Genomic DNA, 25,872 nt, shown 5'->3' with positions numbered 1-25,872 from the left:
TTGATTTAGCCAAACACATCAATCAAACAGCATTCATATTTATGATCTTATATAATGATATATACATTTATACATACATGCAGATATATACATTTTGTTCTTTAAGCTTGTATTATTCGTATCTGCGGATTAATTTTAATCCGACAGGTGCTATGTTGCTATGGAATCGAAACAAACAGGAAACGGTGTCGATGTATAAATAAATCATATTTATTTTGTCGACCTTATTTTGTTGGTCATATTTTTAACATTTTAGACCAGACATGGCTCTTACAGTTATTTCAGCAAAATATCCTCCTCACATAGATCCTTCAAAAACACCATTGGCTTATGGAGACAGAGCTTTACCCCGCTTGGTAAGTAGCAACAAACATTATTTCCATAAACAATGACATCTTTTATTGTCGCATTTAATGATTTATCATGTTTATGATTTTAGCAACTTCGCACGACAAATGAATGTATTTAAGCATATTTATATTTCTCTCTATATATGCACTAGTTCACATTTATAATAATATAGCAGTAACATCGATGTTGGTTGAAAATTGATGTGGTGTCGATAGTGTGATATGTATGGGGATTTTCGGTCAAAATTGTCATGCTGCTTCTAGCCTTACCCTGTATCTTTTTGGATCTTAGTTCTTTCCCTGAGGTGTTAAATGTGTATGTTATGATGTAGTACTTTTTTAATGCAATAACAATTTCAATTACATAATAAGAAGACAGAATGATCAATCAAGATATAAATTTAAAAATAACTATAAAACATCTTAATCTCTTTTGTTGTGATTTGCTGTTATAGTTTAGTCGGATTGACATAAACTGATTCGTACTGACAAATATATCAATCTAGTCAGTCCAAACCACTGGCATACTTTTCATGATTTTGCAACACTGTGTTTATATTATTTGATATATTCTTCATAATTGAATCTTTCTCAACTACATGGACAATCATGCTTAAACTTTCACAGTTAACTGACCTAAATGTGCAGAAGTTTGTAGATAAAGGGATTTGAGCTTCAATGATTGTTGTTGGCAACATACTGGCCCTTTTTGTGTTTTTCACAATATGATATATAGGTGCTTAAAGCTCTTGATTTAATTTCTGTCTAGGTACATGTAATAAGTGGATCTCTCTTACACTTATACAATGGAATAACCTTAATGAGTGGATGATGTGTGTTATAAAAGGAATTTTGGCTTCATTGATTTTGGCAGAATTATTACCTTTATCTTTTTTCCACTATTGAATAAAAACTAAAAATTGTTTTACTTTAATATCCTCTTTAAATAGAATATGGATCCTGCACAAACTTTCACAGTAGAATTATCTTTAATGTGCAGATGATTGTAACGAAAGGAATGTAAGGTGTGGCAATTGATTGGCAGAATGCTGTTTGTCTCTTTTTCCATGTAGAGTATTAAGTCCCAAACATTGGTGTTTTTATCTGCTGTTTAAGGACTGATCAAATCTCTGATGTTTGTAGATGATCAAGGAAAAGTGACTGTGACTAGTTTTAGCTGAATGATTGCAAATTGTCTTCTTTAGAATATATAGCAGTGTTTTCTGTGGTAAAATGTGTCGTGGGGGCATCAGTGTTTTAACACGTGTCTAGTTTAAATATTTTTACAAAGAAAATTAGCCTTTGTGAAAATGTTGTTTTTTAATCAAAATCTCATTGAAAACATTTATCCCAAATTGTAGTTTTCATTAGTATGTAAAATGATTTATGTTTTTTCAAATTAGAACAGAGAATTGCAAGATGCTAACCTTTTAACCAGACAACGAGCAGTGATGTCTTTATGTGACCACCTTCATGATCCAGAGAACATTGCAGAGGCTTTAAAAGTCGGTAAGTCAGAATAAGCCATAAGTAAGGAGAAAAATGAAATGGACTTTAGTATGCACAATATTCAAGTAGGCTAGAACTCATGCTAGAAAAATGCAGTGTAAACAAAACTGCAGTTCTTTGGCATGTTAGACACGATTTGAAATATGATAATTTCATTAACATAAGTATTTCTTTGGTATCTGAAAACCAGAAGAAACAACAATTATGGTAATTTCTGCAAATAGATAATGACCAATCAACAAAAATAAATATTTTTAATTATATAATTTATATAATATTTGCAATTGGTATCATCCACACAGGTATTGCAGAAAGCTTGAAGAAACTCCTCACTGATCAAGATATAACAGTACGACAGAAATCTACAGAATGCCTGTTTGTAATTGGCAGTAAGTAGTAGAACATTGTGTGTGTTTATTATCCTCGCTGAATTTTTTTTTTGAGGGGATATAGTAATAGTCTCCCTCCGCTAGTCTGTGCGTCCGTCCATCAGTCCTTCCGCCCGAAACCTTTGTTAAGAGCATAACCCAAATCTTTTCAATGGATTTACATTAAACTTAGAATATAAACAGATGGCAAGTAGAAGTGCAGTGACTTAGAACCATAACTCTATCTACCTTAGTTTTTGAAGTATCTCCCTTTATATAATTTCAAAGTAAATTTTTGTCCAGAGCATAACTCTGAATCTACTGAAGTGATTTATTTGAAACTTAGAATATAAACTGATGGCAACTAGGAGAAGTGCATTGCTCAAGATCCATAACTCTATCTACCTTAGTTTTTTAATAATATCCCTTTATATAATTTAAAACTAAATTTTTGTCCGGAGCAAAACTCTAAATCTACTGAAGGGATTTACCAGAAATATAAACAGATGGCACGTAGGAGAAGTGCAGTGACTAAGAACCATTACTCTATCTACCTTAGTTTTTTAATAATTTCCCTTTATTTAATTTCAAAGCAAATTTTTGTCCGGAGCATAACTCTAAATCTACTAAAGGGATTTACTTTAAAGTTAGAATATAAACAGATGACAATTAGGAGGAATGCATTGACCAAAAACCGTAACTCTTATCTACCTTAGTTTATGAATTATCTCCCTTTCGGCCATAGTTTTTCAATTTGTGAGAGAGAGAGAGAGAGATAGAGAGCAGAGAAAAAACATGCACTCGCCTAGAGCCGTGTCCGTATTGAGTAAGGTTAATTACATGTACATAAGGGTTTAAAATTGACTGGCTCCAGATTCATTCTAGCAATGAATTTGCACAAAATATTTGACAACTGTTAAAATGCAATTTTACAAAATATGTGATATATCATAATATGTTGTAAAGATTCCATGTATGTGTCATTTGTATTTATTGTTCCGTCGCCTTATCCAATATGTCTCCCGCGACTTAGGCTCCTCGTCAGACCATTGTGTATTTGCTTCTACACAATTCAAAATGATATTGTCAACCAAGTGGCCAGATTCGCTGAAGTGTGCGGTAACAGGAGACCTATTAAATATATGTATATGTTTTTTTTATGGAAGATTTGCCTTTGTTTGGTATCCACCACCATAGACGGAGGGATATTGTTTTGGCGTTGTCCGTCCATCTTTCCATTTGTCCGGCACTTTTGTGTCCGGAGCCATATCTTGGAAGTGCTTTAGTGGATTTCATTGAAACTTGGTATGAGTATATATATGGATAAGAAGATGATGCAAGCCAAATGGCATTGTACACCATTTGTTAATAACAGAGTTATCGCCCTTTGTATCTTGAAAATAATATTTTTTGAGTGTCAAATATAACTTTTTTGTGTCCAGAAGCATATTGGCAGGGGATATCAATTCAACAAATTTGCTTGTTTATCTTAAGTTACTGTTTGAACATCTTTCAGCTCATGCTATTGGACGTGAAGCCTTTCTTGAGCACAAAATTATTCCTCCAGTTGCTAAACTCTTTGATGACAAGGTGGATATTGCAAGAAAAAATGCACACAAAGCTATTGAGATGATAGCAGAAACACCCCAGGGTACGCATCTTTATATAAAGGAAAGTCATGTTAATGTTTAATTAAATGTATGTGTACATATAAAAAATGTTTGATATATTTTGTTAGTTTTAATCAAGCAATAATATTATACTGGGTATATGATATATGTCTTGGATTGTTTTAGGAGCTAGTGGCATAGTTGAAGCAGATTTAATTGGAACCCTTGTTAGCAAATTAAAATCTGAAGTTGATGAAATAAAGGTAAGTAAATATATTTTTAGCTCACCTGTCACGAAGTGACATGGTGAGCTTATGTGACCGTGTGATGTCCGGCGTCCGTATGTGTGTGCGTGCGTGTGTCCATCAACAATTTGTTTGTGTAGACAGTAGAGGTCACAGTTTTCATCCAATCTTTATGAAATTTGGTCAGAATGTTTATCTTGATGAAATCTGGGTTGGGGTTGTATTTGGGTTATCTGGGGTCAAAAACTAGGTCAAAAACTAGGTCACATAATAGATAAAATAATAGAAAAACCTTGTGTAGACAATAGAGGTCGCAGTTTTCATCCAATCTTTATGAAATTTGGTCAGAATGTTTATCTTGATAAAATCTGGGTTTGGATTGTATTTGGGTCATCTGGGGTCAAAAACTAGGTCACTAGGTCAAAAACTAGGTCAAAAAGTAGAAAAACCTTGTGTAGACAGTAGAGGTCACAGTTTTCATCCAATCTTTATGAAATTTGGTCAGAATGTTTATCTTGATAAAATCTGGGTTGGGATTGTATTTGGGTTATCTGGGGTCAAAAACTAGGTCACTAAATCAAAAACTAGGTCAAATAATAGAAAAACCTTGTGTAGACAATAGAGGTCGCAGTTTTCATCCAATCTTTATGAAATTTGGTCAGAATGTTTATCTTGATGAAATCTGGGTTGGGATTGTATTTGGGCCATTTGAGGTCAAAAACTAGGACACTAGGTCAAATAATAGAAAAACCATCAACAATTTGTTTGTGTAGACAGTAGAGGTCACAGTTTTCATCCAATCTTTATGAAATTTGGTCAGAATGTTTATCTTGATGAAATCTGGGTTGGGATTGTGTTTGGGTCATCTGGGATCAAAAACTAGGTCACTAGGTCAAAAACTAGGTCACTAGGTCAAATAATAGAAAAACCTTGTATAGACAAGAGGTCACAGTTTTCATCCAATCTTTATGAAATTTGGTCAGTATGATAATCTTGATGAAATCTGGGTTAGGGTTGTATTTGGGTCATCTAGAGGTCACAGTTTTCATCCAATCTTTATAAAATTTGATCAGAATGTTTATCTTGATGAAATCTGGGATGGGATTGTATTTGGGTCATCTGGGGTCAAAAACTAGGTCACTAGGTCAAATAATAGAAAAACCTTGTGTAGACAATAGAGGTCACAGTTTTCATCTAATCTTTATGAAATTTGGTCACAATGTTTATTTTGATGAAATCTGGGTAGGGATTGTATTTGGTTAGTCAGGTGAGTGATTCAGGGCCATCATGGCCCTCTTGTTTTATTAAATTTATCACCACATTTGTATTTGTCCTCGGTTATGTAAATAATGGATTGCTCTGCTTCCAAATCTGTTTCATTTTGGGAAAAAACATCTATACAACCTTTATTCAATTACAGCTCCTGATTCTTGACACTCTGCATTTTTGCATGAGAGTAGATACAACAAAGGCACTGAATGCTGATGCCATGACGGTGTTCACATCTCTGCTGAAGCATAAGGATTCTGCCATCAGAGCAAAGGCTGCCAGGGATATCATGGACCTAAGGTTAGAAAAACAATAATAGTTGAAATACCTGCACCATTAGTTTGTATGTATTTATACCTATGCACCATTAGTTTGTATGTATTAATACCTATGCACCATTAGTTTTTGTATGTATTAATTCTAAATAAACTTGATGTCATAACTTGTAAGTACTACGTAATGAAAAGCTGACATGCTCTTACGCCCTGACAAATTAGCAATAAACATGTACATGTATTTCAAACTTCTGATTAGCGTCAAGATGTCTGTTAGTAAAGAATGGGTTTTGTAAGACAAATGACACTTACTAGTATATGAAATATGGACACATCTGGGTTCATAGTATTCAGTGTGTAATAACTGCATTGGTGACACCGAGCGTTTGCTTGCAGTGCTCCTCTGGCAGGGAAGAACAAGGCAGTGGAAGTGAATGCGGTGCCAGAGCTGGTAAAACTGCTGACTGACTCCGCGCCTGATGTGAAGGCTAATGCAGCAGGAGCTCTCATGATGTGAGTGAAAACTTGTACACTGTCCAATCATACATGTGAATCCATGCGTCTAGTACACTGTCTAATCATAGATGTGTATGCATCTGTGTTCACTGTCCTATCAAAGATGTGTATCCCCCTAGTATACAATCCAATTATTTAGGTGCATCCATCCTTGTACAATGCCCAATCATACATGTAAATCCATGCATGTACACTGTCCAATCATAGATGTGACAGTCTTGGCATTAATTGTTTTAGGCACTAGCCCGGTCGGGCTACCAGCTTGGAAATTTCACTAGCCCGAATTAAAGTTATAATTTTGTTGCATTTGTAACTATCTTTGTATTGAAGAAAAATAGAACAATGAAGATTAAACAAATAAGCACTTGATTCTGTTTTTATTCATAGTTAATTGTTCACAAAAAATTTAACACAAGGTCTCAAGACATCTCCATTCCATCATGGAAATTGTGTGAATCACCGACATCCAGGTCTAACATGTAAGGTTTGCTCTTAAAGGCGGCCTGAAAAAAAAAATGTTATAACATGATACAAATTGTCCACACAAATATCTGAATAAAGTAAATGCACTGCCAAACTAGCAAATTAGCAATAATACATGTACCTGTGCATAAGAAGAAGAACAAGAAGGCAACTTTTCTGCCACAACTTCTGAGTGTTCTTAATCTAAAACGACATTTGTAGCAGTAGTACCATTGCCTAAGCCTCAACTGGTTTGTCGCCAATTGTACCGGCATCTAAAATGCAGGATGGTACACATGTTAATTTACTGTCAGGATTTTTTCCTCGACATACAAACTATATCTGTTAAAACTATACTTGTAAGTTAATGCATGATATTTAATTTAAATGTTTTTTTCCATTATGAATGAAATGCACTTACCTGCCAGTCAGCAATGCAGGCTCAGAATCAAATTCCTCAATACTTGGCGGCATCAAATGAAGGCAAAACCTATTATGTTTCCATTACGGTTGGAGTTTTTGTTTCATTGACTGTTTTTGTTTCATTCTCATTTTGCGGTTGACGTTTGTGCGTTGTGCCCACAAAAAACGCAGAAAAGACATTAAGAAAAATTAATCGCAGCGATATCTCCAACCAGTAATAATAATAGTTAAATTGTCTCGCGAGATCGACTTACAACACTGTTCGATAAGCGTCTAATCAATGAGTGCTCAACGGGAATAACCAATGCAGTTTTTAATAAGCGTCTACGTGAAGCTATTTCGGACTTGTTACTAACTTCGGACACAAAAATAGCACTCGACCGATCGTGCTACCGGATAGGAATTTTCACTCGACCAACACAAAAATCAATTGACTCGGTCGACGGTCGAGTGGGTTACGTCCAAGACTGATGTGTATCCATCCTTGTACACTGTCCAATCATAGATGTGTATCCATCCTTGTACACTGTCCAATCATAGATGTGTATCCATCCTTGTACACTGTCCAATAATAGATGTGTATCCATCCTTGTACACTGTCCAATCATAGATGTGTATCCATCCTTGTACACTGTCCAGTCATAGATGTGTATCCATCCTTGTACACTGTCCAATCATAGATGTGTATCCATCCTTGTACACTGTTCAGTCATAGATGTGTACCGGTATCCATTTTTGTACACTGTCCAGTCATAGATGTGTATCCATTCTTGTATACTGTCCAATCATGGATGTGTTTCCTTCATTATTCAGTCCTCCTTTTGATAAGATAAAATGTTTAACAAAAAGAAATAATGATAGTGTGCTTGATAGAAATGACATGATACTTATATAAGATTCCTGAATTAAAACCATTGACAAGGATGCTTTATCGTTACACAGTTTTCCAAATTTAGATATCTGAAATAATTATTAACTCTATGGTTATACCAGTCATAATAGTTACAAAATGAATGAATTATTTGTCATTTTCTTAAAGTCTTCAATTATCAAATAACTATATTAAACATATGGATTGATTTTTGAACACTTTTATTTACTACTGCTATCAGACAGCACCTAACAACCAAACAAACATACCGATTACTGCCAGCTTCTATTCACTTAGCAGGGCAGTAGGGAGAGCTTATCAGGCATTGCTGACCAGTACATTCCCAAATGTCTACTAATTACTTTACAAGATACCAATTCTGAATGTTCAACAACAGTTAAATAAGTGTTTTGTTTTTCAGGAAATACATTGTCTAAACATTTGTTTATTCTAAACTCTCCTTAGTAAATTATTAAAACAGAAATATATTTCATATATAGTACCAACAGCTGAATATTGCATCAAATATATTTCCAGCATTACCATAACAACAAAAGGAAAGTACACAGCCTTGGAAGCCAAAGCAATAGCACCTCTTGTCACCCTTGTAGATGACTCTACCAGCGAGGTCTGTGCAAATGCATTGAAGGTAAGATAAAAAAATAATGATTTTATTCACATCCTCAAAATTTCACAAAATATAACAATTATAAATGAACTTTCCAAATTATACAATCAATTGAGTTTGTAATGCTTTATAATTATCAGGTTATTAAATTGTCATAAGATGCATATAATGGATATTTGAGAGACTGGTAAATGTTCATTATTAATTACTATTGCCTAGCAATAAAACATAACTTCAAAGAAAATGTGCAAATCTGGAACATTTTTTTCAAATTTGTAATTTTATTAAACCATGACAAGGTCCCTTTAAATTATGGAATTTGAAAACAGCTTGAAAATAACAATTTTATTTTGAGTTGTTTTACTGTCTATGTTTTTTTTGTTACAATGTGGTCTGTTTTACTGTCCATGTTCCGCATTACAGTCAATGTTTTGAGTTTCAGTCAATGTTATTGAACCAGCTGGATCAGTTGGTTGAGGCCTGTTTTAGTGTTAAAGCCTATAATCATTGTAACAGTATATATTTATTGTTACAGTCTATGTTCTGTGGTACAGTATACATGTTTATTCTGTGTTACAGTCTATCTTCTATGTGACAGTCTTTGTTTAGTTTTGCAGTCTTTGTTCAGTATTAAAGTCTTTGTCCTGTTGTTTCAGGCCCTAACATGCCTCTCTGAGGCCCCAGAAGGACGAAGAACATTACTGGAGCATGTAGGCAAGGTAATGACAGAGTAAATTACAAACATTGCTTATTAAGATTAAGTCACGTAACAAATTGTATTTTTTAAATGATTTTACAAAGTGTAATATTGTATAATTGCAACTTCAATTTGTTTGTAATATACATATTCAATCTCATGAAAAAAAACACCAGTCTTATGCCGCTGCATACCCTCCTGACATGATCAGATGACTTCTCAATGGAAGTCACTTACAAATGACCTTTTCCAGGGTCAATCAAAATATTATGGTTACAGTTAGTGAACCTGTTATAAACTCCTGCATTTTCTCAATGTCCTCTGATTTGTGAAGAATGTACATATTTTAGTTTTTATGGCTACATAAGCCACAGTTCGTTTTTTTTTGTTATCCCCCGCCATAGGCGGAGGGATATTGTTTTGGGGTTGTCCGTCTTTCCTTCCTTCCATTCGTCCGACACTTTTTTGTCCGGAGCCATATCTTGGAAGTGCTTTGGCGGATTTCATTGAAACTTGGTATGAGTATATATATGGATAAGAGGATGATGCATGCCAAATGGCATTGTACACCATTGGATATTAACAGAGTTATGACCCTTTGTACTTTGAAAAAAAAAAATTGTGTCCTGAGCCATATCTTGTAAGTGCTTTGGCGGATTTCATTGAAACTCGGTATGAGTATATATATGGATGAGAGGATGATGCAGGCCAAATGGCATTGTACACCATCGGAAAATAACAGAGTTATGGCCCTTTGTACTTTGAAAAAATCCTTTTTTTGTGTGTCAGGAGCCATATCTTGGAAGTGCTTTGACGGATTTCATTGAAACTTTGTATGAGTATATATATATATGGATAAAAGGATGATGTACGTTGGCGTTGTCCATCCATCCAGATAACTTTTGTGTCAAAAAGTATAATGGCGGGGGATATCAATTCAACGAATTTGCTTGTTTTACTGTAAAGTTGAGAATTTTCATTGGAAATAAACAGTTTATTAAAGATAAGCTTAAAATTGTATTGATTGCTGTATTCTACAACGTGGGATAATTATCGTACCTGAAATATGAGTAGAGCTAAATGTGCTTTGTTCTGCATAAGGTTCTATTGTAAATATCAAATTGTGTGTAAGATAATTCTCATAAAAGAAGCAGTTTCCTCTTAGAAATGCAATCACATAACACTCATTATAAGTGTATGAATGTGTATTATTCATTATTTTAGTACAGAATGATCATGGCAAACAATTCAGTCCATCATCGCAGTGTTGTTATTGTTGAGGAATTTACATCTGTATGATAAGTTACAAATAATAACACACCAAAGAAACAATGACATGTATTTTTTACTTTCTTGCATTCACAATGGGTGAAAATTCAGTGTTAATTGTATGAAAAATAAACAATTTTTATGTTCTTAAATTATTTTATTTTTACAAAGACAATCACCCTGGAAGTACTTGGTATTACGTACCGTAGTTGTATTATAAAAGTAATATTGCGATGAGCTTTTCAAAGAAAAATGAAATGAACATTGAAATTCAAATGTACAGCTAATTTTCCCTTAAAATAGACTATACAATTTTATTCTCCATCGATTGTTTTTGTTAGGTTTAACTAAAATAGCATAAATTTACATACAATGTAAATTTTTGAAATTCAAACCTCATTGTTTTGTTTTATTTTAAACTCACCAATTTTGTAACACTCCTTTAAATTGAACTGTTCGATAAATGAGCTGCAAACATGTCATACTTTCTTGATATTGTATACCTCTATTTACAAACTTTATGGGCAAACACATTTTTATTCTGTTTTATGTTTATGACGAAAACAGCAAATTTTTTATTTGATTCTAGAGCTTTTTGTTCCAGAGCCCGTCTTAAATATATTGGTTCTAAGAGCAGTAGCTGTTAGAAAAGCCTAAAGGCTATATATGCATATTTTCCTAAGCTTTAAGGACTAAATATGGTTTTCTTGTTTTGTGATTTATCTGTGTTTGTTGAGTTCAAAAGCCAACCATTATAAGGAAAACTTAATATTTAATAACATATTTATTTGATTGTATTGAATGTCAATTTCTGCAATATTGCAGATGGTGGAAACATTAAAAAAAAATTAGATTCAAAACATTTTTTTTGCATACTCAACCAGAAACCCTTAAGTACAATGTACAACATTTAAGTGAACATTGGTTTGTAATCATTAAAGATACCTCTATATCCATTATTATCTGACTAAAACTTACCTGCACATGTTTCAATTCCAAGTATAAGGTAGACAAAGCACCATTTTGTCAAATACTGTTGCAAATATTAGCTATTAAACAAGCTATTGAAGTGAATGCAGGGAGACCAACTTTTTTTGCTCAGGTGAGCTTTTGTGACAGGTCTTTGTCCGTCGTTTGTCTTTCCGTCCGTCCGTCCGTAAACATTTGCTCGTAAACACTCTATAGGCCACATTTCTTGTCCCATCTTCATGAAACTTGGTCAGAAGCTTTGTCCCAATGAATTCTCGGCCGAGTTCGAAACTGGGTTGGGCAAAAACTAGGTCACAAGAAAAAAAAAAGAAGAAAAACCTTGTAAACACTGTAGAAGTCACATTTCATGCCCAATCTTCATGTAACTTTGTCAAAATGTTTGTCTTAATGATATCTTGGTTGAGTTAAAAAGTGGTTCTGATCCGTTCAAAAACATGGCTGCCAGCGGGCGGGGCAGTTTTCCTTATTTGGCTTTAGAGAAACCTTGTAAACACTCTAGAAGTCACAATTTTTGCCCAATCATCATGAAAATTGGTCAAAACATTGGTTCAATTGATGTCTCGGAGGAGTTCGAAAATGGTCGAGATCCGTGTAAAAACATAGCCGCCAGTGGGCGGGGCATTTTTCTCTATATGTATATAGTGGTAGTTTTCCCTATTTGGCTATAGAGAAACCTTGTAAACACTCTAGAAGTCTCAATTTTTGCCCAATCATCATGAAAGTTGATCAAAACATTGGTTTTATTGATATCTCGGACAAGTTTGAAAATGGTCGTGATCGGTGAAAAAACATGGCCACCAGTGGGCGGGGCATTTTTCTCTTTATGTATATAGTGAAAACATGTGAACACAGTAAAAGTCACATTTTGGGCCCCATTTTCATGAAATTTGCTCAGAACATTTGTTTCCTTGATACAAGAGTTGAGTTAAAAAATGGTTCCGGTCAGTTGAATAACATGGCTGCTGGGAGGGGGGCAGTTTTCTCATTATGTCCCCCCTCTTTCGAAGAAGAGAGGTTATATTGTTTTGCTCATGTCGGTGCGTCCGTCCACCAGATGGTTTCCGGATGATAACTCAAGAGCGCTTATGCCAAGGATCATGAAACTTCATAGGTACATTGATTATGTCTCACAGATGACCCCTAATGATTTTCAGGTCACTAGGTCAACGGTCAAGGTCACGATGACCCGAAATAGTAAAATGGTTTCCGGATGATAACTCAAGAACGCTTATGCCTAGGATCATGAAACTTTATAGATACATTGATCATGACTTGCAGATGACCCCTATTGATTTTCAGGTCACTAGGTCAAAGGTCAAGGTCACGGTGACCTGAAATAGAAAAATGGTTTCTGGATGATAACTCAAGAACGCTTATGCCGAGGATCATGAAACTTCATAGGTACAATGATCATGACTTGCAGATGACCCCTATTCATTTTCAGGTCACTAGGTCAAAGGTCAAGGTCACGTTGACCTGAAATAGTAAAATGGTTTCCGGATGATAACTCAAGAACGCTTTTGCCTAGGATCATGAAACTTCATAGGTACATTGATCATGACTCGCAGATGACCCCTATTGATTTTCAGGTCAAAGGTCAAGGTCACAGTGCCAAAAAACGTATTCACACAATGGCTGTCAAGGTCACGGTGACTCAACTTAGAAAAATGGTTTCCGGATGATAACTCAAGAATGCTTACGCCTAGGATCATGAAACTTCATAGGTAGATTGATCATGACTTGCAGATGAAATACTGATGAAACTTGACCAGGATATTTGTCTGGACAATATCTAGGTCAAGTTTGACATTTGTTTAAGATTGAATAAACCGACTCCTCTCAGGTGAGCGAACTAGGGCCATCTTGGCCCTCTTGTTTCAGTTATGCCTGTTTCAATATGGCTGGATTCTTGGTTTCAGATCAAGGTGCATCAGAAGGACCCTATCCCAGCTGTTGCCCGGGCAGCTGATATTGCAGTGAAGGTCATTGAATGGAAACCATAGGGCATTCACATGTGCAGTTTACATAGCTACAACACATAAAGACATCTTACATATTTTGTGACTGATTTGTTGAATTATATTTTCATGTAATTTTATTTATATGTTTTGTTTGTATACATGTATAGTTGTTCTGTGTGAATGCTTATTAATGATAGTACAAAAGTATCTGTGATATGCTTTATACATTATGTTGATGAATAAATGTAATCTTGAGTTGTTTGTTTTATGTTACACATCATGCCTCGAAGTTTACACAAGTTTATATTTATAAGCTATTGTATTTCTACTCAGGCAAAGTAAGCCCAACAAACTTAATTATCTCTTTTTTGATATGTTATATTGTTTGCATATATATAACATAATAAACATGAACTGCAATGGAAATCAATTAGCATGTAAAAGCTTGAAAATCCTTTGTTGTAAAAAAAATGTGTCCATGGCTCTTTTACCGTAAAGTTTGGCTTTCATGTAAAAGGTAGTAGTATTGTTTTTGCACGTGACATATCGACTTAGATAGACAGTTATGTTTGCCTCGTTATTTAATAATCATTGATTACAACAGCAAATAAGAGCTTTATTCAACCTAAATAGACATTGTCAATCTATATTTATACCTGTTTGAAACAATGTTGCTGCCATGCTGGCCTTCATCAGGTTTTTTGTATCACAATATTGATGTCATTTTAACAACAGCTGTCAACAGACTATTCTTCCACTTTGATAGTATATTAAATATTCAGTCAACCAGTGATAAATGTTTGATGTTGAATATGTGCAGTAGGTGTATAGTTTACATGTATGTAAACTTTAAGCTGACAATTTAAAACAAGGCGTGTGACCATGCAAGAAAAGTAAGGTTTCACCTGTTTACGAAATATCTTACATGTAGTTGAATTTGGTTAACCTTGAAAACAAGGTATTCATCTAAGCTCCCTAAACACACAACTCCAGCATAATATCTTCATCTAAATTCAAAGAATGCAGTATAAACCTTTTTTAGTTAAAGTAAAAATTATCTTGGCCAAACTGGCTTCAAATGCAAACCAACCCTTGTGCTGCATGAAAGATATCTACAAAAAATTTAAAGCACAATACCTCCATCAACACTTAAGTTATTGTGCAGAAACTCTTGCTATATATATATATATATATATATATATATATATATATATATATATATATATATATATATATATATATATATATATATATATATATATATATATATATATATATATATATATATATATATATATATATATACAGAAAGAGTTACCCTAGTGGCCCCAATCCAATCCCTGGCTAAATAAGTCAAAAGTTATTTAGCAAACACCTTCATCTTGACCAAACTGGCCCCAAATGAAACTCTATTCATGTTAGCAGACAGATAAGTTGCTGAACACTTATTACCAGGATTTCATATGAATTCAAAGTACAATAAGGGATATAATTTTTCTCAAATGCAGGTCAGAGTTATGGGCTTTCGTCTGTTATATCAAAATTGTAATCTCATATTTGTAGAAGTTATAGGACAATGTACTTGTTTCAAGTATTTTTACCTGAATTTCAACTAACATAAAATTCTGAATCTGACGTCCATGTACAAACATGGGCATGGGCATGATTAAAGGTTGGTCAACGTTAAAGGTCTCGGTAAGAGAATGTTTATGTAAATCCTGAATTAACGGTACCATATTCATAATCAATATAAATATATTGAGTACCTGATGTTTCGAGCAAATATTAATCATAATTTGTTAAACGCAAAAAGGTGCATACTCCTGCGTAATTGGAGGTCAGAGTTATAAGATGGTCGGTGACATCACACAATGACTCCGAAAGCATGTATGAATTTTTTATTGAATACTTAAGCAGAAACAATGATGTATATATGGAGGACATTTAGCTTAACCAAATATCCAAGTACGTAAAAGGGCACAATTATGCTAATTTGCCGGTAAGAATCTTAAAAGTTGATCAGTTACCTTCCACAATGACCACGAACGAATGTATGAAGTTTCAATTTTATACCAGTAATATAGACAGAGATACATGTATGTATAAGTTGATGATGACGACGCCGACATTTAGGTGTGTTTTATAGATCGAAATATTCAATGAAGATGGAACTAAAATGAGGAAATCGTTGAATATTTTATTGATAAGGTCCACCTATACATCACCACAAATTTGTTTACGTTATTTTGTTTTAAAATTCCTCTATTAAGATAATGAAATGACAACCTTAGATCTTCATATCTTTATATAACATTGTATTCCTTTTATGTTTGTTAATTGAAAGTTAATTTAGCGAATATTATAGAGCAATTAGAGAGAAAGACTGAGTAGAAGACGAAAAGCTGTAACGAAATGACATATAGTGTTACGGCATTGCATCAGTAAAGATAGATTCACGCAAGATTGCGCATTGGGTACATTCCACGTGGAGTACCATTCCTTCAACATATATATTAGGCGGCACTACGAACATCTTAACAACTATCGTTGGGAAATATCCAGTTTCCTCTTACGAGCTACGACTTATTGCTTGGATTTGAAGAGCTTACTTCTGAGCAAAACAAAAATCTAATAATGTCCCAACAACGTATCGTGTTGTCAACGAGTTTCTGGTTATGACTTGCTACAGGCCACCATATTGGAATTTGGATGTCGTTGAGTGCTATAACGTTACAGTTTTTCGTCTTCCTACTCAGTCTTACATTCTTCCAGCTCTACCTAATAAGATACTTGATAATGACACTTAACACGCTAGTATACCATTTTACTACCATACCTTGTAAATATCTTACCATGCGTTTTAACATTATATATAATATGCACTTTAATGTGTAAATCCGCATCATTCGCCACCAAATGTTAATTGCTATCAGTGGCTACACGTGCTAAAACATTTATAGAGGAGAATTAATAGGGGTCTAACGTACGTTGTGTGTCATTGAAAACGAATTTCATGTAGTTGTCATTGTTCTAAATTTCACGAAGACCGTAACATGCACCTTTTTTCCTGGTATAGTGGAAACAGAGAAGAACTCGAATTTATTAATCTGCTAACAACAAAAAATGATCTAAAATTTAAGAAAATAGCTATGTTCATATATTTCTTAATGCGCAAAAAAACTATTCACAACTCATGTATGTATAATGTGACATGTCTGTATATTGCATTTTGTATATCCGTTATTGTGTGTAACTTATTTTATTTCATTTCAAATTATCTTAAAATTAATACTGTTTTGACCAAGATCACCACATGAACTGCTTGTCCGGTTGTTATTTATTCCACTTGCCAATTTTTCGCCATGCATGCGAATCTAGCACTATTAAATATGTTTTAAAAGGCATGTTGTATTATTGATTAAGTGTCAGAATAAACATTGATCATGCAGGACAACACTTTTAATGACATTCATTAATTTCCGCTGGGGATTATCCTGATGTCATAAAATTAATCCCAATAATGATGCAATGGAAAGAAAGCTCCTTCATGTTAATTCCCGCATTTGTGTCAGAATTAAAAATGTTAATGTCTTGTGATGTGGATAGTTTTGATAATTAAGCTACGAACACAAATTACCCATTTGAGTTGATAGCTTGCATTTATTGTGTCCGTAAGCACGGAGTGTATATTGATAGGAGATGAATCGAGTATTTGACCCTTACTGTAGTAAATTCAATCTTATGCAAAAAGTATTCATCCGATTTTATTGGTTTATACGTTATCTTGTTACTTTTTAATTCCTCTTTAAAAAAAAAATAACTTTTTTTATATTACCGTTGTTATTAATGGATTTATAGCGAGTTAAACACAAGAAATACACATTTTATGTTTTACCACCGCGCGTTTTAACGTGTTGTGGCTATCGATCTTTTACAATTAGCGTACAGCGAAGCGCCGAGGTTATACATTTTGATGTACCCACTCACGTCTTTTGTTAAATTATAGTTTCATTTCTCGGCCGATTTTGACAAATTATATATCATTAGAAAGCTTACGTTACGTAGTAAACAGATATATAAATATATAATAAGTTTTTCTTCTGATTTCGACAGCCCGGCGAGTTATAACTTTAACTTTTGCAAATAAAATACCGTTTTGGAGTTTTAGAATCTAGATTTACGGTTGACATGTTCGTACTTAATACCAATTTGTAGCGTTTATATTTGGAATTCAGTTTTAAAAATTACATCTTGCTTAGGAGAATAGAATTCTGTATATGATAGAAAAAAATGTTTAAAAACGAAAGTAATTAAGGAATGAAGGCGGAAGAAAGTAGCGCGCGTTCCTAACGCACTGAACTGATGCTACGGTCTTGGCGATTATGTATTGTTTAGAAACCGGCCATTGAATTTCCTTTGCCATATTATTATATTTTTTTATGGAATATATTGTAGTATTTTGTTCACGAAACATATCAATAAAGCTTATTATAAATGAATCTTAATAAATTAACGATTTCAGCTCTTGTTTATAACACAGAAAGGGTGTTAAATTTATGATAAAACAGCGTATATAGCGGACCCTCTCGATATTATTCGGCTTTGCATGCATACTTGAAATAAAATGGGTGTCAAAAACCTTCATCGTTTGCTGTTTATTATCAACGAGGTAATTATGTATAATTATATAAAATGTTATTTACCTTAAATTATCAATTTATTTAAGATTCTTGAAAATCACGGTCGGTGTTACGCGGGTCATTTCGTATTTTGACATCAGGGCATCATGTCCAACTATTCAAAATCAGATTTTTTTTTCACTGGGACGATGACGGCTTAGATTTAGACAGGCAGACAGATAGTTTATTCAGACTTATACAACAGTACATCGTCTTTAACTCAAATATATCAATTATTTTTAGACGAATTGTTAGGTGATTACACATATAGCAGTGATGATTCTGAGAATGTTGCCATGTTTCTTATCCGTGTAATCTAGAGTCCGTGGTTTGAGCATTTTTATCGCGGTGTTCAATAAAAGATATCTCAATAATCTTGTTTATTGATAGATCTGTGGTTTTATTGCCCCTGTGTTCAGCACAAACCAATTATCTCGTTATGATCAGATACTGTGCCGACCAATACTAAATAACACTATGGTGTCATACGCCACAGCAGGGACCTATACTTGTATATTGGTCCCTAACCACAGGTGGCAATGTCTGGTCAGTTTATAAAGCATAAAGCATATTAGAATAAGCATCAGTCATAATGTAAATATTCACCACGAATGATGTAATTTTTACCTAAATACCCTTCCATACATCATATACGCAAAGAACAGCATATACGTACAGTCGCATTTCATTTGTACATATATAGAGTATAAAGCTGCCTTACTGCCTTAATAGTGTAGCTGATCATACAATCTGGCAGAATTTTACGTAGATTATAAAAGGGGTTGTTGGCGCTGGGTGTCTCGATAACTTATTGGACCGCGAAAATCGAGTAGTACAATCTATTTCAACAATAAGGGACACTGCAAAATGATCTGGTATGGGTGATCGATCATGAAGAAATCATTGTCACGGAACAAATATATATCTTTTTATTATCTTCGACTGCTTTCCCTGTTTCATGAATTGATGTAAAGTTGTTCTTACTTTTGAGAATCATTCCATTAAACACACATACTTTGTAGTCGGGTAAAACTTCAAAACATCACGGCCATGTTGAAAAAGCCGATAGTGTGGTCCATAATAAGCTTGAACAAGGATCATTTAGACACATTATGCATGTGTGTATAACTGTGCTAAAAGATGCGCGAAGAATCCTTGACCATCGCCTCCTCTCGGCGAACCTTCTGGTGGCATGAACCCAACATATATTTGATCTACCACGATTACATCGTAATCGTTGAACATATGCTATTGGACAAGCAGTCACCCCCCCCCACCTCCATACAAAAGCTTGTGTTAAATCCGGTGGATTCCAATTCTATTATATCCGAAACATTATTAACTATCAATGTTTTGTAACATGGCTGCCAGACAACCGCTTTTACACAACGAAATCATGTCAACATTAAGAATGTATAATGCAGTACGATGGTTTCGAATGTATTGGGACCATCCACACACATTTAATTGTACAATATGTACAAATGACCAAGTGGGGCAGTGCGTCTCATGTTGAGTTGCTGACCCTTGTAGAGCGCAGACTCGACCATTTACATCCAGCCAGTAATTGGGCTCCGTGTGAGTTGCTTTCGCATCGCTCATGCGTGGAGCACAATAAGTCTGTACGCGTGTGATTTACCTCGCATCGCTCATGCGTTGAGCTCAATAAGTCTCTACGCGTGTGATTTACCTTTTTTGATAAACACATGATGATGTCTTACAATCACTTTTAGTTTCGGTTTGTGTCGCAGAACGAGAAAGTTCGTAAGTTGATTTCCACAGGACCCGTTTTTCCGTGCAACTTGGTTGGGAGGATCACGGCTCCAGATATCGTTATATGTGTATTTTTCTGATAAAACTGGGCTTAATGCATGTGCGTTCAGTGTCGTCCCAGATTAGCCTGTGTAGTCCGCACAGGCTAATCAGGGACGTCACTTTCCGCTTAAACTAGATTTTCGGTAAAAAGGGACTCCCTTTAAACGAAAAATACATTTGAAACTCAAAGTGTCGTCCCTGATTAGCCTGTGCGGACTGCACAGGCTAATCTGGGACGACACTTTACGCACATGCATTAAGCCGAGTTTTATCAGAACGCGGCTCATATAGTTGTATGCGTCTCAAGCACGAATGAGATTGTTTGCTATTTCCATGATGTCTCTTCCGTATTGTATCTTGCGTCCGCTCAAAATCATGCACCAATCGGGGTCATAATGTCCGTCCTCTTCGACCTCGCGGACGCGTGCTCGTATACGACTGATCTCTTCATTAATGTCGAGCGCTATTTCGTTTTTTTTGGCAACTAAAACTTTGATTCTATGTTTCCAACATCTCGTTTCGTAAGATTTCGATTTGGCTTGAATACTTCTAGAGCTATGTCTTTTTTAACGGTTTTGTACACTTTGTGTAGACATACAGACAGATCGCGCATAGAAAGTTGAAAATATTTTTCGAAAACATACCAATAAAACACTGCATGAGCTCCTATGTGATTCTTATAAACAGAAATTTGCACACGTATAAATATTGCACATTCGTGAAAGAACGGGGGAGGAAGGGGCGTATAGATGGATTGACTACGTTGAGGTCAGCTTTAGCTGACTTACAAAATGACGGGACCGAGGAAAGACCGAACACTATACAGTCGAACAGGCGATTTCATTGACTAAAAAAATAGCAAAAAGTTCCATATTTCTAAAAAATTAAATATTTATTCCATTTTTCTTTTCGATATAGATAATTGGAAGAATGTCATTTTGTCAAACTGTGAAAAAGTTTCTGTGAGGCTGGGTTCATTGACCAACAACAACTATTAGTTCATTTTTAATTATGACCTTATTAAAGTATAAAGGATATGGTTAAAAAACAACCTGTTATCATTATGGTTAGTGTCGTGTTAATGTGTTATGGAAAAAACTTTACAGTATTATTATATATACATGTATGTGTGTGTTTCGAAGTTTATGAGGTCCTTCCGAGCCTGAGCTGCATTATATGTGGACCCAGCACTCCTACCTAATCTGCTTACTAGACTCGCGAACGTTTTGACAAATTCGGAATATACAAATGTAGCTACAATTTCCTGATTTTTAGTTGTTACTTAGAGATTTTTAAATTTGAGTAGGTATTTATGTGGATGGATATAGGAGTACCCGGAGGAATCCCCACCTGTCTAGTAAGGTGACCACCAACCAAACTAATTGTGGCTGTATCCACAGGGGGTGGGGGCATGCGTATACGTGAGCTTACAGATTTTAAGTGAGGTGAGTTGGAACTAAAAACTTCAAAGATGACGTCGTTTTTGTGTAGTTCGTTATGAATATGCGATCCATATTTTCACCCGGTAAGTCGCTCGGTATTTAAATTACATTTATTTTTAATGAATAAGCCGTTTTGGCTCTGTGGTGTTTGTGCTTCCCTCGGTTTTTGATTCAATATCGAAGACGTCAAGATAAAAAAAAGTTATTAAAGGAAATCCGGAGAAATGCCCTAGCGTACCAACTCTATTCCAGGATGCAGGATCAACGGGGTTCACAGCGGTTTACACACGGGCATGACAGAATGAAAACACACCGTAAACTTTATTTTTGCAAATATCTCAAGTTCTTGACATCTTTTTTTTTTAATCTTCAGTGCTTAAATGGCAGTTTTTCTTGCAGTTTGTGTCGACATGTTAAGATTTAAGAATACGTGAGTGAATATGTCTGAAATCGGTGGCAAAATTTCACTTTGTATGCAGCACAACCGTGTTAATGAAATAATTACACATCGATTATTTTTTTTGGCCAAGAACACCTGCTTATTAAATCAAGTAATTTCGATGTTTTCCACATTGCCATAAGCCGCATAACATGAACATCCAAGTAACCAATCTCTTGCACGATGGTTACATTACATTCGAGCATTGAACGACAACTCTGTGTGGAGATTGCCAAGTAACGTGATCCTGCGCCCTGTATTCTGTAGCAGTTGTCTCGCTTTGTTTAAGGCGGTACAGGTAAGTACTCACGTGACCATGCCTAATGTCAATCAACTAATCGTGCAATGTCAGTTGTCAAAATGTCGCGGTAAGAGTAACTCATAGAGGAGCTTAACAAAACCGCTTTGATTTTTTTTTTAAATTTTCATTATAAATTATTGATGGAATTTAATAAGTTTACTTTCAGAGTAAAAAATAACAGATTGTGTACATTGAGTGTGGATTATTTAAAATTTGGAGGTATATTGAAACTGTGAGTGTTGTTGACTGACCATGAGCCCGTGCCGATGGAAGGATTATATGTGGAAGTTGGTTACCATGGTGACTGCGGTGGGTTGTGTTCACTCGGGAGTAGCGGCCAACATCCCCACCTTTAATGTCACCTGGAAGGACGATTACCCGGGGTAAGTAAGTCTTGTGCAACGCACACACCGGTCGGTGTTTGTAAAAATTTCTAAGTTCTTAAATGATTTGATTTAGCCTATTTTGAAACTTTTATAAACACGTTTCATCTATAATTTGTAAAATACATTTTTTTACAAACATGACATTTTAAATGCTATTTTTCTTGCAATTATAATTCAGAGTATTCCAACTATAATGCATTTGTAGATAAATACATTTACTATTTGTTAAGTACCAAAATCTGTGAAAATGTGTGTAAATTGGTATTGGATGTGCAGGAATATAAATATGGATGAAGTACATAAAACTTTGTGAACAAATATTCATATTGAAAATATTGATTTAAATACAAGTGATAATGTAAGAGCTTTTCCATTATATAATAATCATATCCAGTTTGTTATCTGATATAGACTTCATTAGCTTGTGATGAAAACTTGTACCAGAGTATAACCATGAAATAGAAATCTGTGGTAATATGTAACTGAACCTGTTCAACACTGAACATGTATACTTCACTTATTTCCTAGAAGAATGAACTAACTAGTGAATATGGCAGCCAAGAACTCATTGGAAATTTAATTGCTTTTGCCAAAATCAATACATTCTGTGTTGGTAATTCTAACAGATCAGTTTTCTGGAATATATGCGAGGCTGTTTTTATTGTTCACAAAATTATCACAGATTATATGTTTATATCAAGTTGTTCTGTTGTTTATGTGAACAATTAATACATTCAACATTAAAAAAGACAAAAAGTGAGTTATTTTAGACTAAGAATAAAAAAACTAAATAATTGCGGAATCTTCATCACTTTTATTTTCTAGAGGCACTTAATTTAAATTAATTCTAGCCTATTCCTAAATGTACTCATCTAAGGGAGTTGGTGGAAAACAGAGTTTACTGCAATTTGATATATGTGCATGGAACATGCATTCCCTGTGTATGAGGTGTGAAATTTTAACACGCACATGTTGTTTCATGCAACTTAAAAATGATGTTGCCAATCTGTTTAAAAAAAATGATATTTCATTTAATCTATTATGCTGATTTCGTCATTTGTTTAAACAATTTGGCTGGTCTTTATGAGGATTATAAATTTAATAACTGAATCCATGACAAAGTTATTTGTTATATTATAAAAATCTATTTGTATAAAAAGCTTTAATGTTGAAAAAATATTTTACACTCTCTGGTTCTGCAAGTTAATCTTTTAATTATAGTAAATTGCACAATGATAGATGATATATTGAAATTATATTTCTAAAACAACATTTCAAATTCAATGCTTATACTTGTAAATTTCATTTGCTATATCCATATTATTATCATCGTTAATAGAGACTAAATGGCTATAAAATGGAAAAAAATAACTTTATCAAATATGATATATTGGCATATGTTTGCCTGTTCCTAGTTTTTGTGTAAAGGTGACACAAAGATAGTGTGCTAGTTTCAATGCATATCTGAGGGCCAGTGCATGTCTGCAGTAAAGATTTTTGCCCAATAGGGACATTTAAAGTACCTGTATGTAACCATACCCAAAATTAGCGCAATAAACCCTGCAAATGGGATTCACGTCCTGAAATCTTCTGATTGGAAATCATGGGACTTTTTACTTGTTTGCATACATTTCTCAAATCAATTTAAATTTTCATTGGCATGCATTTTGGTTTGATATGTTCGGTTTCAGTGCTCATTTTATTTGTTAACTTGCAGATAATTTACTTATAAAACAAAATTGGCAAATTGTCCTTCCTTTTAACTGATTACTACACATTAATCAAGATTTATAAAAAAACATTATTTTCTTTCAATCAGTATACAAATTGTAAGAGATTATTTGTAAAATAATTGTTATGATAATTACTAGTTTGCAGTTATCTGAAGAAACATTTTTTAAACAATTAAATTAATTAATTGTTTGTTAGTTATTTTTTTAATTAAATGTTTGTTCAATTGTTCATTCATTTGTTTGATGGTTGGTTTGGTAAGTTAATTTGTTTATGAATTAATTGATTCATTTATGATTATTTATATTAATTTGAATAAACTGGGACGTCTAATATCATAATTTAGAAAATAAATATCATTATTAGACTTGAGGGGTGGGTAAACTTATGTTGAATGTTTTTGTGAACAAATTGTCTACTAAAATATAATTAAAGATACTACAATACAGGTGACTTTACAAGTGATACTGAATGTTTAAATATAGGCAGATGTTTATGTTTGTTAATGTTCTATGAAATTTACCTTCATTATCTTCCTTTTTCAGAAAAGTCATTGTTTATCAACATGCTGAATGACCTACAAATATTTGATGTGGGAATACCACCATCCTTATTTAACATTAGTTAGTTTTAATCTAAAAAAATAAACCTTTTTTTCCAATTTTTTAGTATGGGGCTGGTCCCTTTGGAGTCACATTATTTTGACTAAAATTGGGAAACAAGTGTCATTGATTTTTTTTCTCCCAAACTATTTTAAATAGAGAATAAATGTGATGTTATTATTGTATTTACTTAGGTTCACTTAAATAGCTGGATTTGATATTATTTAAATGTTTAGACTAATTTAAGATTTTTTTAGGACATCTCCACTTGGGATTTTTTTAGGAAATCTTCATGTGGGATTTTTTAGCGCCTATTTGGGGAAATTATACTTTTTCCATAATGAATGGGTCCCCCTTCCTGACCTGAATTTGAACAAAAAACCACACACTATAAACACATTCCAAAACTGAAATCATACATGGTAACATAAAAAAAAAAGTAAATCCTTTGTGTTTAGGAAATTTGTAATGTATTTTTATCATCAATAATTATTATTGGAAAAGAAAGTCAAGGTTATATTTTAATCAGTAAATTTCAGGCCCATGGAAACATGTTTGGGCCTATGACTTTTCTAAGGTTGTAGACTGTTGGACTGAGTCAATTGTTGGCCTTCAAGAGGCCTACATATGTGATTTTATTTATATCAATATAGCGTAGTCTTTTGGCTAGTTTTCAAGCATATTCAGGGATTTTGTTGTCATCTATATGGTATTCTTTGTAGTAAATAAGTACTTAATGTTAAGAATGGTCTTTATTATTAAGACTATTGTTAGGGCGAACACTAAGTACATGTAGTGATTATGATTATATGGCTAGTAATTAATTACTAATGAATTAATGTAATAGGATAAGAGAAGGGCTGAAGAAAATCAGAAAACTAAGGCCACACTTAAAATATTGTTGGTTTGCCCTTTACCGACCCGAGATTTTACAGGTGGGTAGGTAGGTAGGAAAATTATTTTATTTTATTTTAGAAATTATATTTTTAATAACCTTATAGTCTATGAATATTTAAAACAATGTTATTCAAGCA

General features: G+C 33.9%; 2 protein-coding genes across 2 annotated transcripts in view; both read left to right on the top strand.

The window, feature by feature from the left end:
* The first annotated feature begins 138 nt into the window (after nucleotides 1-138).
* On the top strand, nucleotides 139-13,698 carry LOC127838415 (radial spoke head 14 homolog). The gene is made up of 10 exons (XM_052366167.1): nucleotides 139-356; nucleotides 1,754-1,859; nucleotides 2,162-2,248; nucleotides 3,744-3,878; nucleotides 4,024-4,100; nucleotides 5,503-5,651; nucleotides 6,023-6,139; nucleotides 8,436-8,547; nucleotides 9,183-9,245; nucleotides 13,402-13,698. The coding sequence occupies exons 1-10, from the start codon at nucleotides 264-266 to the stop codon at nucleotides 13,483-13,485; spliced, it is 1,023 nt and encodes a 340-aa protein (XP_052222127.1). The 5' UTR covers nucleotides 139-263; the 3' UTR covers nucleotides 13,486-13,698.
* An 8,465-nt stretch (nucleotides 13,699-22,163) lies between these two features.
* LOC127838363 (ephrin-B1-like) overlaps nucleotides 22,164-25,872 on the top strand; it is a 115,408-nt gene continuing 111,699 nt past the window's right edge. Inside the window, exon 1 of the mRNA XM_052366087.1 lies at nucleotides 22,164-22,502. Coding sequence (XP_052222047.1) covers nucleotides 22,372-22,502 — 131 coding nt within the window. The 5' untranslated portion in view covers nucleotides 22,164-22,371. The remainder of the gene's footprint in view (nucleotides 22,503-25,872) is intronic.

The sequence above is a fragment of the Dreissena polymorpha genome, chromosome 1, assembly GCF_020536995.1.
Source record: "Dreissena polymorpha isolate Duluth1 chromosome 1, UMN_Dpol_1.0, whole genome shotgun sequence".
Lineage (NCBI taxonomy): Eukaryota > Metazoa > Mollusca > Bivalvia > Myida > Dreissenidae > Dreissena > Dreissena polymorpha.
Note: the sequence above shows the minus strand (reverse complement) of the source record. Positions and strands in the feature narration are given on the sequence as shown.

Coding starts and splice junctions, on each gene's coding strand:
- LOC127838415 (XM_052366167.1), top strand. CDS start 264: ATGGCTCTTACAGTTATTTCAGCAAAATATCCTCCTCACATAGATCCT. Junction 4,101..5,502: donor CTGAAGTTGATGAAATAAAG/GTAAGTAAATAT, acceptor ATTCAATTACAG/CTCCTGATTCTTGACACTCT. Junction 6,140..8,435: donor GCAGCAGGAGCTCTCATGAT/GTGAGTGAAAAC, acceptor ATATATTTCCAG/CATTACCATAACAACAAAAG.